Source organism: Empidonax traillii, unplaced genomic scaffold (assembly GCF_003031625.1).
Source record: "Empidonax traillii isolate 1590-97213 ecotype Southwest subspecies unplaced genomic scaffold, ASM303162v1 scaffold592:size536848, whole genome shotgun sequence".
NCBI lineage: Eukaryota > Metazoa > Chordata > Aves > Passeriformes > Tyrannidae > Empidonax > Empidonax traillii.
The window spans coordinates 120,674-133,933 of NW_020955785.1; the positions used below are offsets into that span (position 1 = coordinate 120,674).

Below are 13,260 nucleotides of genomic sequence, written 5' to 3' on the forward strand. Positions count from 1 at the left end.
TCATCCCCTTTTGATGGTTAGATATGGGAAGAAAAGAGCTTGATGTGACTTTTGGTGACTTTATCTTGGCAGACACTCCGTGCTAGTTCTACATCTGTCCTACAGATGGAGAGACACTAGGGAAAAAAAGAAGCCAATAAATAAAATTAATTTTGGGATCTGGATGAAGAAGAAAACCGAGATCATATTTTGTCTCATTATGATGTTAGGCTGTTGTAGGGAGCTGGGATGACTGTACTCTGAGTAGATGGATAGACACATATTTAGCAACCTGAGAGGTCTGTTCCAGCAACCCAGCCCAGTGCTGTTCTGCTCTCTGTGGAAACCAGGACCACATGTGGGAGGCAGGACTTCTAGGAACGACAGAAATTGGGACCACACGGTATTTTACATTCTACTTTAGGTTCCCACTGAAGTTGGTACACTTTTATGATAATTTTTTTCTGAGGCTTTGGGTTTTGATGATGCAAAACCATTCCTCTGTTGCCATATTGTTTCAATGGAAAAGCATGTATTCAAATTGTTGGGCATTAAACTCGGTGCATGTGTGCTTGCAAGCTTACTGCTGTCTCACTGCTATTGTTTCCTCTTTCTCAGGACATGACCTTCATCAGCACAATGAATCAGGAAAAACCTGTCAAATCCTCCTAGTTCTCTGGCTGTGCAATTTGCTGTTCCCTTGCTGTTCCCCAGACAGCAGCTCTTGTCACCCGAAACACAGAAGCCAGCAAGTCACAAATGACAGCTGAAAAGTGAAGCATTATCAAAAGCTGTGTGAGACTCTGTCAAAGAGAACCTTTATATAGTAATTCTCCTCCTGAGCCTGGGAAGCTGTGTATCCCATCCGTGCAAGGAACAGAGAAAAGATATGTTCAAGTAACCAACACCAGAAATTGCACAAATCTATACATATTTTAGAGTCTCTACACACTGTCATCTACAGCATTTAGGATTCTCCATTCAGAATGGATGATGGATATAGAAACACAAACCAAGTCTCAGATGACTACAGGTACCAGGATGGTAACTACGATGCTCCCAATGATGGCTACTACCGTGGCGGGGATGAGCCCACTCAAGAAGAAGATGCCCAGAGTGATGTTACAGAAGGCCATGATGAGGATGATGAGGTCTATGAGGGGGAGTACCAAGGGATCCCACACCCTGATGACATTAAAGAGAAGCAGAAGAAGCGAGCTCCTGCCGTGGATGATGAGTACAGAGACCGTGCCGACCTTATGGCTGAGAGGATGGAGGACGAGGAGCAACTTGCCCACCAGTACGAGAACATCATTGAGGAGTGTGGCCACGGACGCTTCCAGTGGACCCTCTTCTTTGTTTTAGGCTTGGCACTGATGGCAGATGGGGTGGAGGTGTTTGTGGTTGGATTTGTTCTTCCCAGTGCTGAGAAGGATATGTGCTTGTCCAGTTCGAACAAAGGGATGTTAGGTAAGTGCCGCTGGCAAACAGCTCTTCCAATGCAGTAAACAGCAGCTGGAACAGCTTTTCCTGGTGACCAGCTGATTTCAGGATATTCTGATGTTTCTCCTCTTGTGTTGTATGTCATGCATAGTCATGCCTGGGTGGATCTGACTCAAGAGGGGTTCATGCTACTGAGAAGGCAGAGACCCAAGAGCAGTGGAATTGTACTGAATGTGCTGTGGGCCCAGTGCTGGTCACTGTAGGCTGGATCTGAGCGAGGCAGCTCCCAGTCTGCAGGCCCAGAGGGCAAAACTCAGAGGACAAATAAGTGAAAAGTTAAAGGTGGATCTAGTGACTCAGAATTCAAAGCTTTTAGAAAGTACAGGTTTCCCTCTCCTTCAGCCCGAAGTCCCAATTGGCAAATCATCTGTGCAGTCAGTTCCTTCTGCCTGCAAACTTCCCAGTCAGAGCAGTTTGCTCATATGTCCTGGATCAGATGTAGCCAATGGAGGTTTCTTTTTAGGTCTGTGGAATTCAATTAAAGTGCTGCATGTGGATCAAAGGCTGAGGCTACTGGCAACATCCCTTTTGCATCACTATTGACATCTCCCTGTGGTCAAAATACAAAGGCTTAGTTATTGGGAGTGAGACTGGGTGGAAAGGTTTGGATGAACAATATTTTCCTTGAACAATAGGCAAGCCAAATTCCATAAGCCAAAGACAGCAAAGCCTCCCACATTTCCAAGAATCAGGAAAGTATCCAGCATGGCCCGTAGTGAGAGCCAGTCACGCAATAGTACAGTCTGTCTGGAAGGAAAATAAAGTAGCTCTTGGAGTAACTGCTTTAGGAGGAAGACAGTGTGTCTTAATGTACATGCATGGGATTGCAGGGGAATCATCAGGGCCTGTAGCTCATACATTCTGGCCCAGAAGCCCTGTCTGATGTGAGGTAAATGCAGATTTGGGACCAGACCCCAGCCCTTGACTCAATTCTGTTTGCATTATTTTTATGTGACAAAGGCAGTAGGTAATTTTCCCTATATAGACCTCTCCTCTTCGTGTTCTGAGGTCATAGGCACTTTTCTGTTTCTTCCTTTTACTTTGAACTTGAGGATCAGGATGTATCTTGCTGTAGTTAGTTAGGTTTGTTCTTAGTTTTAGCCTTTATGAGTTTACTAACTATTTTTGCTTCACAAACCACCTAAAAATTCTAGCTCAAAATATCTCAGGTCAGATATTTAAAAGAAAACCACTCACAATTGGATCCTGATTTCAAAGGGACTTTGGAATTCACCCTGTGGGACACCAGGCTTGGTGTCTTTTCAGTGATGAGGCCTTTTTTGAAAAGCAGGTCATTTATTTTGGTGACTCTATGAAAGCTGAGATCTTCTGAAACTCTGACCCCATAAATATCCATCTCAAGCTCTGGCAGGCACTTGAATGAGAAAACTTCAAATGTCACAAGAAAATCTATCTTTGAAGTATTTCTGGCCCAGCCACAGGTAAAAATGAACACTAAATCTCCCCAGAGAGCTCATTCTGCTTTTTCCAGCTCAGTATTTGCAAGGCTGAAAGTTCAGGGTGTTCTGATAAGCTCTGAATAAATAGGGAGACATTTGGGTCCTTATCCAATCCCACTTCCAGCCTCCCGCACACTAACCGAGCCAATCTGGGACTGCTAATGAGGGGAAGAGAACTCTCCTTGCTGCCTTTTCTGCCCACTTTTGAAGACAACTTGTGAGAACCTGATTTTGCAGAACAATTTTTCCTATTCTCAGCTTGTTTGTTTGGCGGATCTGCTGTCAGAGCTTGTATTCACACTATTTCAGGGCTTCGATATGAGGGGGAAAATAGAATTTTCCTTAAAACAATAAAAGTCGGTTCAGCTTAGATTGAGACAGGGAGGAAAGTGGATATTTATGGTAGCACTCAGTTGTTACTGACTGGTGGTGTACATGGGGCAGGTCTCTGATTCAGTCCATCTTATTTGTTAAACAGACTTTCTTGCCTGCTGGATATTTCTCTGCTGCTGGGTCTGAGGTTTGTGAGATGACTCTTTGTGAAAATGAATTAAGTGTGGCTTAGAAAGTATTAGATGGCACAGAGGTGCACTGATATGAGAAATGAATGCCCAGGGCATCAAGAAGTGAGGGTGAGAGCAGGCTGGAGTGGATACAGAGCTGCTGGAGGGCATAAGAAAGGAACAGTGCAGATCTCTGGGTCTGGGCTTTCTGCCAAATGCAGGGTGACAGCAGCAGGGGACAGAGGGTGTTGGAGGTTTGACAGGCTGCAGGACAGTGCAGGGACATGAGGTGTGAGTGCAGACCTGCCTCCAGCACAGCCTGGTGTCCCAAGTACTGCTTCTGCAAGAAGGTTTCATCCTTTTTCTGAGCAGCTGTGCCATGAAAAATATCAGCTCTCAAAGGAAAAGGCTGGGGAAGCACTGTTGGTGGAGACAAAAACATAATCTTCCTCAAAACTCTTTCCTGGGTTAGCTTCAGCACCCATCCATGTGCAACCAAAAAAAGGTATCTCCCACAAAGCCCAGAACCTCCAACACATGTTCATCTGCCTCTGTGATTCCATTCCCTTGATGGTCTGTGGTATTCCAAGCTGATCTCACTAGGACACTCAGGGGTTGACTTGGTGGCAAGTCAAAGAGCTCCTCACCTCAATATCTGCCTAATGTGCAGTGACCGTCTTGCAAGAGTGTGTCTGCACAGAATGAACAGGTGGGTGATTAGTGAAGGCACAGCTTTCCCTTAAATTATCACGAGGTTTTAGGGAAGCAGGGATATCTCCACATGAGCTACTGCCCCTTGCCTTACCCCCACGTACCAGTAAATGTCTACAGATAAGCTGGTGTTTATTCCCAAGCAACCACGTTTATCTCACCACGTTTTTGCCAAGGAAACATAACCAGGTTTTCCCAGGTGCAGTTAAGAGGCTTCCAGGCAGCTGCTAACATTTAAACACACGAGAAGCTCACAGCCATAACAAGAGAAGCCAGGAGGGAAAAAATGGGAAAGAAGTCCGGAGTGCAATCAAACTCCAGCAGAAATAGGAAGGGACAAATAAGAGAGATAAAGTAGATGCCTCCTAAAGACCAATTTAGTGAATTTCAGCTTCTGTTAAAAGGACATTTTGCATTAAACACTCTGTATATTACGTATTTTTCCTCCCTCGGAAAGCAACCATGGGAAAATATCAAGGAAACTATGGCCAAATTATGCAAAAATTACAAATAAACAGATGCCCACAGTGTTTCATGAAATGTGTGAAGTGGATATGACACATCTTAGAAAACGTTTACATTTTATTCTGAAAATAAACATCTCACCATCAGATGCAAATTAACTGCTATTTTCACCCTAAATATCCCTAGTGGGACAAAACATATATTTGGAATTTTTCTGTTATGAAAAATGGTATTTTAAAGATGATTTCAAGGGCATTAAAAAAAAAATAGAAGAAACAATGGTATGTGGATTTTAGCAGTTTGATTTAATCAACTTTTAACTCTAGTTGTTAAGAATAAGTTTGGTAACATATAACAACATTATTTTTACATGTTCATTTGATAAATGTGTTTTGCTTGAGCTTTCACCAGCAAGAGTCAGAACAATAGTTAAATCTTAAATTATACTGAAACAGGGTATTCCTTGTCATAATGATGCAGCCTATCAGAAACATAATTTTTTTTATTTGCAAAGGATAATTAGAAGAGTCATGAAATTTGTATTCGCTTATTTGCTGAAATGCACGCAGCATCATTATTTGGAGGAACTTCTTATAAATACATATCTTCAAGTGCTATAAATCACCTCTCAGAGGACTAAATGCTGTATTCGCAAGCACAGAGCAGTAAGTACACAGCAAATATAAAAGATGGTGAAACAGTAATGTTTTAAACTTCTTCACATCCTGCATATAAAAATCTCTAGGCAGAGTTTAAGCATCAGCCCTCCCAGATCCCAGAGCTGCAGTTGTACTATCGTCGTTTCACAGCTCAGTAAACTGAGGAAATTTTTAAGGGCCTTGCCCATAACTGTAAAACAGCCACACCAAGGCTGAGAATAAAAATTGCTTTTTCAGGCACACAGCTCCCTTTTCCTTTTTATGATTTAATAATATTTTTTTTAAGGAGAATATCATCTTACAGACTCTTAACCTCACAAGGTTGGATTAAAAAAAAACTAGGAAGAAAGATCCTATTAGTAATTATGCAGTTATGCAGCAATTCAAGCTCGGCTGTGTGAGCCAGGTTAAATAGGATGTGTAACAACATCCCTGCTTTTAGTTGTGTGAAGAGGATGTTTTAGTATCAGCTGAGATAAAATCTGGTCTCAGCTTCTCATTGACCTGAATTCACCTGATATGACAGTAAATCCTAATCCCCTCTACAGAGCTCAATGGCTTTTCTCCACTTCTTTTTTTTTTTTTTCCCCTCTGGCTAAGCACTGACCAGCCCAGCCATGGCTGCCTTGCTCTGGCATGCCTAGTTGCTGCCTCTTTTGTTCCTCCACAGCCACTGACCCCCAACACAGCAGCCAGCTAAAGACCCTGATGAGACCTGCCCATGTCCACGTCCTGAGACTCGGGCATGGATTCCTGGCTGCAAATTTGCTTTTGGGCAGAAATGCTCCTGCAGACAAGGAGCATCATCACCTATAGTGGCAGGGACATATTAGGGGGGAAAAAAAAAAAAAAGGGTTGTTTTCATGACCTGGGAACACCCCACAATGTGGGGATGGCTGTGTCCCCATTTTCATCTGGCGAGTTCCAGCACGAACAGGTTTTTGTCGAACAGCGAAGGATTTGTTTGGCTTCCTCTGTTGAAAACTTAGCTTCAGCAGAGGGGCTGGGTGGGGAGAACCAGATGGTCCCATGAGTATTGTGGTGATGGGCAAGTCCCGTGGGGGAGGCTGTGAAGCCGCCTGAGCGTAAACAGCCGCCCACGTCCTGCTGGCAGCACACAGAGCGTTGGGTGTGCGTCCCCCCAGCCTGCGCCGCGTCACAGAACCCGTGGGCTCACCCACCCATCCACCTTTGGCTCCAGTGTGCAGGATCCCCTTCACCTGAGCAGCCAGATTCGCCCGATATCCACACACAGATCTTGGGAAAGGGAAAGCTGCTTCTCCCGTGGGTGATTCACTTCTCGGTGGCAGAGCCGTCAGCTGTAGAAGTCCCACTGCTTGTCCTAATCTACAAGGCGGGCATAACGGGGCAAGCCTTTCATTTGACTTCCATTTACAAGGTTAAGTTCGTTCATGGGGAAAGCACCAATAAGCCTACAAGGAAGAGCAGATTAGAAATTTCAGGAAGAAAGGGAAAAAAAGTCACTCAGCCCTCAGCTCATCCTCTGTTGAGACCACCCCCTGTTCTGGCACATGCTGGCCATCACTGTGGCACAAGAGAATTAGGACTGCCGCTGCTTTATTCCTTTCTTTCAGCTACTTACAACAATTGGATGCTGTGGCTTGTGGCATCCGTATCCCAAATTGTCCAGACCTGACTCACAAAATTTTGTTTGTGTCCATAAGGTTCATCTCTAACAGATTCTATACCAGTAATACAGTGTTTGGATTTTGGTTTTATTACAGTTTGAACTGCAAGATATACAAGATCCTAATCATTTCCTGTTGCCCAAATGCTTTCTCTCTTCAACAGCCTCTTTTTTCCCATAGGATTGTACTGGTAGTGGTCTGGGATTTGAAGGCAGGTAGGAGCTTTCACTATCCTGTGGCTCCCTGCAGACCAGAGATAACTCCGCACTTGGGCCCAGGCAGTCTCCTCACCTTCCTGACAGCCTCAAGGACTCTGGAACTAATTCTGCTTATTGAGCTGATTGGGTTTTTTCTGCTAAAATTTTCTATTTATTCCCCAAGTCTTTGTCCTTTCTTAAAAGGGATTATTTTCAGATGTGCCTCTTCTTTAAGAACTTTAATCCCATTAACTAACAATGAAATAAATTCATGCTTGTTATGGAGATTTAGGTAAACCTTGAATTTTTTGTTTTCTTTCTGAAACCCTTACAAGTCTACTTTTAATTATATTGAAATAGCAAAAATACAGTTTAGCAGGCACATAGGTGGCTACCATATCTTCAATATGTTCCTCTACATATTCCTAGAACTTCAGCTCTTAAATCCACAATTCCTGTCTAACATGGAGCTCACAACTTCGGTAAAGGCTAATAAATTTCTTAGTGGGAAAATGCTGAATATGTTACTTCTTTTCTAGTGGGAATAAGCCCAGTCAGTGGTCACATATTTTCCTTATAACTTCAGCATTGGATGAGTCATAACCCAAAATTTATTCTTAGAATTTCAACTCTTTGGTTTTCCACAACTTTTATGGGAAGCTGTAGCAGACCTTCCCACGGGCATTCATTATACTCCAGCACTTGTGGAATAGTCTGCAAATAATGGATTATTCAGAGCTGCCTTTACCATTTCATCTAAGCATGTATGTGTCAATCTGGAAGCTGAGCCCTCCTAGCACAGTCTAAGTTTGTGTGGTTTGAAGTCAGCTCTGGTGCAGACCATTGTAATGTTGTGCCATAGAATATTTGGTGGTCAGAAGTAACCCAGCAAAAGAAATACAAATTCGTGATCACTTTTCTTGGCTTCTTCTCCTTAAAAGTTGACTTTCCTTGATATGAGCTGGATCTCTTTCAGAGGTAGCAACCATCACTGTGTTCTCCAGAAGACTGTCCTGCAAGGAGACCGTATGAGTAACTGTTCTGCTCCTTCTTGGGTCTCTGCCACCTTCTTGTTACTCCAGGACACAGCAATCTGCAAAGCAGACATTGTTCTGCACTTTGGGTCCTGAGATCCATCAGCTGACAGAGTGTTTTACAGCAGCTGCCCCCAAAGTTTTAATTATTTTGTCCAGAACATGCAATCTTTCTCCCTCCCAAGAAAAGACTTCTCCATTATAATTAAGTGTCCTTCTGATTTTGTTTCAACCCTGAAATACACATTTCCATAACCAGAATCCTTCCCCTCAGAACCTGGCCAAGCAGACAGTCCCTGGTTGTCCCTGAGGTTTCCTTTACTACAGATTTTCATGGGTTTAAATTTCTTTGGGATCATGCATTAGTTGGTTTATCATATATGATAACTAATTAAAGCAACATCCTCTGAGTGAGTTTGTGACATTAACAGATCTGCTGTGTTCTATGTTGCTCACTGTTTGATGGATGCTGTGTTGCAGAGGTGCAATCTTCCCTCCATCACAAGTTTGGGCTCACAGTCAGAGTCTGCAGGGTTTTACCTAGAAAAGCAGCTTCACTTCACTTCTTGATATCGAGTTTCAAGCACTGCCACATCCTGTGCTAAGTCCACGCTTACCCTGGCCTGTGCTGGTCACAGCACTCAGCTGCAATAAACCACCAGCTAGAAGACAGTAACAATCTCCTCCACCTCCTCCTGACCTGGGATGTTTTCTCTTACTAAGAGGATTTGGATGAACATCTGCCATCCAGGGATTTTCTCCGGAAAACAAATAAAAATTAAAAAAATTGAGTTTGGCAGATCATTTTTTCTTCCTCATCAGGGTCTGGCGGTGCTGGCAGGACTCGCTGTCAGATGGGTGACAGCAGTGCACCAGAGAGGAGACACAGGGCTCATCATCAGCTCTGTCTGCTGGCTGCCATCAGAGCTGCTCCATTAAATGCAGCTCAAGAGCCATGGTAAAAGCATTAAGCCATGCAGCATTGCATTAAGATTCTTCCTTCAGAAAGGTTTTGGACTGAAACAGTTTTTGCTTTGGCTCGCCATTGTCATTTGCACTTCAGTGAATGAGGTGAAGGTCAAAAGTAATAGAAATAGAGATCTCAGACTTTCAGATGTGTATGTATCTTCTCTTCAGATGAGTATCTGAAACCTTTACACACTTTCAGATCATTTCACAAGGACAGCTCTGGTCAGGAGGGTAGGGCAGGGAGTTGCAGAGAGCCACATGCCCATGGTGGAGGTACAATTGGGATGGCAAAAATCCTCTGCCACAGTTCTGGTACAAAGGCTTTTAATAGGCAAGAACAGATTTTTTGCCTTTGACACAGAAAATCCTGACTGCCCATCAGGCATTGTGTGGATAGAAAAGAGAGAACCACTCACAGAGAGGTGACCCCACTATGGAACAGGGAGATTTCAGAATCTGAACTTTTCCAGTTCTGATCAGTGTGAGACAAGTGCCCTTCAAATGCTGCAATGGATCTCTGCTGCATAGCTTCTAATTTGTAGTGCATTTTAAATCAAGTGCAGGTATTTGCAATCAAAAGAAAGACAGAATCAGCTGCCAAGTAACTCTCTGCATTAGCCCTTTGCTGAGTGGCATAGAACAGCCTTCAGCCACCAGACTGATTGTTTTGTTTAAACAATGAATTTCAAAAATTTCATTGTCACCTTGTTTCCCAAGTGATGTGCTTGACAAAACAGGTCCTGGTGCAGGTGTTGGCTCTCCAGAGAAGGTAGACTTGGTTCAAGGTGAGGAATGACCCTCCAAAGGGTCAGTCATGCCTGAAAAATGTTTCTTTCATTTATATTTGTTCAGTCAGTGAATAGGAATGTTTCCTTTTAAGGCAGTGTATTTACTTGCTCAGCATCCATTGCCTTCACTAGGGCCCAGGGATGCAGGAGCACTTCTGCTTTGCTTCAACCCCTGCTCAACTGGGTCTTGAACCTGACATGCCCCCAGTCTCTAAACATCATCATTTTTTTTTCCTTCACGAACTCTCTGCACTGCAAGTTCTGCTTTCCAGCAAGCAGATGTTCTTCATCCTGAAATAGTTGAGTTCATCTGGATCACATCCAGCCGTGATCAGGCTCCATCAGGATCTCCGTAGCAGGACTCTGCATCCTATAGGCAAAGACTATAATCCTGCCTATGGGGTCTGAGATCATACAGGAGGTATTCTTGGGAGCAGACTCTTGCACCTCTGTTCTCCCTAGGAAGCACAGTTGTCACCACTTTCTTCTGAACAACATCTGGAAAGTAGATAACATAAATGAAAAAAAAAAATTCCTTAACCTTTGAGCGTTACTAATTAGTGCTATTTACACTGCTAACCCCATAAAGAAAAAGGCAATATAACCTCTGGCCTTTCTGGCAGCAGTGGCAGAAGAAGAGCCAAGGACAAGTGCCACAGTCTCCAGGCTAGAGTGGCAAGCACACAGTGGGATGGGTACAGACAGACTGTTTGGAGAAGGAATCCATTCTCTCCTATTCACCCTGGAACTAAATGAGTCATTGAGACTGTCTTTTGAGGACTGCATAGTAGAAGATCTAATGGAGTCAAGTTAAAAAGAAGAATCCATTTTTCCTAACAGTGACAGACTGAAAAATCTAGAGAGCAAACTGTCAAGACAAGTTCTCCCTTCTCCTGAAACTTTCAGGTCAAGACTGCAGTCTTGAGCAAGATGTCCTATAGTTAGATGCCAGATCTTGGCTCAGTAGTTAAGGAAGTAGCTGTGCTGCACAAGGTGAGTCTGGGTAACAGATTGATCCTTTCAGATACAGCTGTGAAAGGCAGAGAGTGAAAGAGATGAAATAATGCAAAGAGATTTAACTGTGCTTCACCAGTCTCTCTACTCTCACAGCTTTTTGGACATAAACAGCAGCCTGACAGAGCCTCTCCCTGCATATCCTCCATCCCACTGCACTCAGGGGGGTCAGAGGAGTTAAGACATTAGACTCCTGTTGTATTGTTGGTGGCACATAGCTGGGACACGTGCATCCTAAGCTGCTTATGCCTGGCCATTGCTTACGTGCAGGGGATATGTGAGCAGTGAGGTTGGGAAGGAAAGATGCGAGTCTGGTCAAACGAGGGAATGTCCATATGGCATGCTGAGGTGCAGCAGGGAGTGATGCAAGATCATGGACGTGAGATGGGAAAATTAGGTTTCACCAATGGACAGAGTTTCTGGCACCTGAGATCTGGGGAGATGGGGGGTTTCTTTACCTTATTGCACAGTTTGCCAGAACAACATCACCTGCTATGTGGGCACTTTAAAATCTGCTTCTACATTTCATATTATTTCCACCAGGTTACGAAACTCACTGTCTCTCTCCCTCTCTCTCTCCCTTGCAGGCTTGATAGTCTACTTAGGAATGATGGTGGGGGCTGTCTTGCTGGGCGGCCTGGCTGATAAACTGGGAAGAAAGCAATGCCTCATCATATCACTTTCAATCAATGCTGCCTTTGCTTTCCTCTCCTCCTTCGTCCAGGGATACGGATTCTTCCTCTTCTGCCGCCTTATCTCAGGCCTCGGGTGGGTAACTGGTGAATCCACCCTATATCCTGGAAGAGTCTCACCACAGCTGGGCAGTGTGGGAGTGTGGGGTGGGAGAAAGAAGTCTGCTCGGGAGAAACATCCCTGGTGCTGCGCTGGGATGGCACAGCTGTTTAGCACATGTGGTTGTGTTACCACACTCTTGAACCTTAGAGCAATAGTGGTAGCAAAGTTTGGTCACTGACATTCTTCTGGTACTGCCCAAATTGCACAGGAAGGTGTGTGAGATGATAAATGCCCACCTCGACTTACAGTCCTGATTGCGAGGGCCTCCAGTGAGACCCTCAGCAGTTCCCATTGTCTGCCTGTATTTTGCCTCCCTAAAATGAGTGATCACAGAATTACAGGAGAAGATATCTAGGTGAAAAGCAGGGCATTACACTGGTTTTGTACAAACTGTACAGGAAACTCAGCTTTTAGAGGATGAGAAGAACTTTGTTTATCTTTGATGTCTAAAGCTAGTCCAGCCAAAGAGAGGTTTGCATTTTTCCTCCGAGTCTCGCTTTTGAGCAGCATATCTGTGACTGTGACCTCCCCTCTTGATATGTTCAATCCTAACTATAAAGAATTGAAGAAGGCTCTCATTCTTCCCATGTGCTGTTTTTTTTTTTTTTCTCCTCAGTATTGGGGGTACCCTCCCCATCGTGTTTGCCTATTTCTCTGAATTCCTGTCTCGTGAGAAGAGGGGGGAACACCTGAGCTGGCTTTGCATGTTCTGGATGATTGGTGGCATTTATGCTTCAGCAATGGCTTGGAGCATCATCCCGCATTACGGTAATTGCTTTGAGCTTTTGACTTTCTACAACACCGCATTCTACAACACTACCCCAAGCCCCTGCACAGGTAGAGATAGTCAGTCCTTGCACATCCCAGCATAAACACCACTGAAAATAACAAATACCTGAAGTGCAGGTAAAGGTCTGACAAACTGACTGCATGACTGACTGGTTGATACGAAGGCTGTAAATAGGACTGATGAGGCCTGCTTTCCATCAAAAGCTTCAAACACACCCCTTGAATTACACTGCCAGAGCCTGAGCTCTTAATCTATATGGGAAAAATTGACTGAGATGGTATTGCAAAATTTGATCCAGTTATCAAAACCAAATAACTTTAATCTGGGAATTACTGGATACTATGAATGATAGCAGTGAGGAGAGCACATGTGCTTTCCCTTAGCTAAGTGTCAAACTCTCAGGGCTGTGTACCTGGTGAAACATCTGCCCCACATGGGATGGGCTGGAGTCACATCTGACTTCACCTAAATGGGTTCAGGAATAGAAGAGGTTCCCTGCCCAGACCTGGAAGTGGAAATGAAAAGGTAGATGTTTGTAAACTGAAACATATTTGTGCTCCGAGGGGCAAAAAAAGTCTGCATGTCACATGGAATTCCTTGTAACTCGTAAATAACCTAGGAAAACATCAGAAACAGATATCTACTGGAAAAGATTAATTTCCTCCGTATTCAGTGACACCAGCTGTTTGCAAAATCCTATTTGAGGAAAGTAGGACAGTCTGCAAAAACCATGAAGAAAACCAC

At 44.0% G+C, this 13,260-nt stretch overlaps 1 protein-coding gene across 1 annotated transcript in view; it reads left to right on the top strand.

Annotated features, from left to right (window-relative positions):
• The window catches only part of SV2B (synaptic vesicle glycoprotein 2B), a 69,843-nt gene that overhangs the window by 34,229 nt on the left and 22,354 nt on the right, over window positions 1-13,260 (top strand). The window contains exons 2-4 of the mRNA XM_027898342.1: window positions 598-1,449; window positions 11,519-11,699; window positions 12,343-12,494. Of these exons, the coding sequence (XP_027754143.1) occupies window positions 966-1,449; window positions 11,519-11,699; window positions 12,343-12,494 (817 nt within the window). The 5' untranslated portion in view covers window positions 598-965. The remainder of the gene's footprint in view (window positions 1-597; window positions 1,450-11,518; window positions 11,700-12,342; window positions 12,495-13,260) is intronic.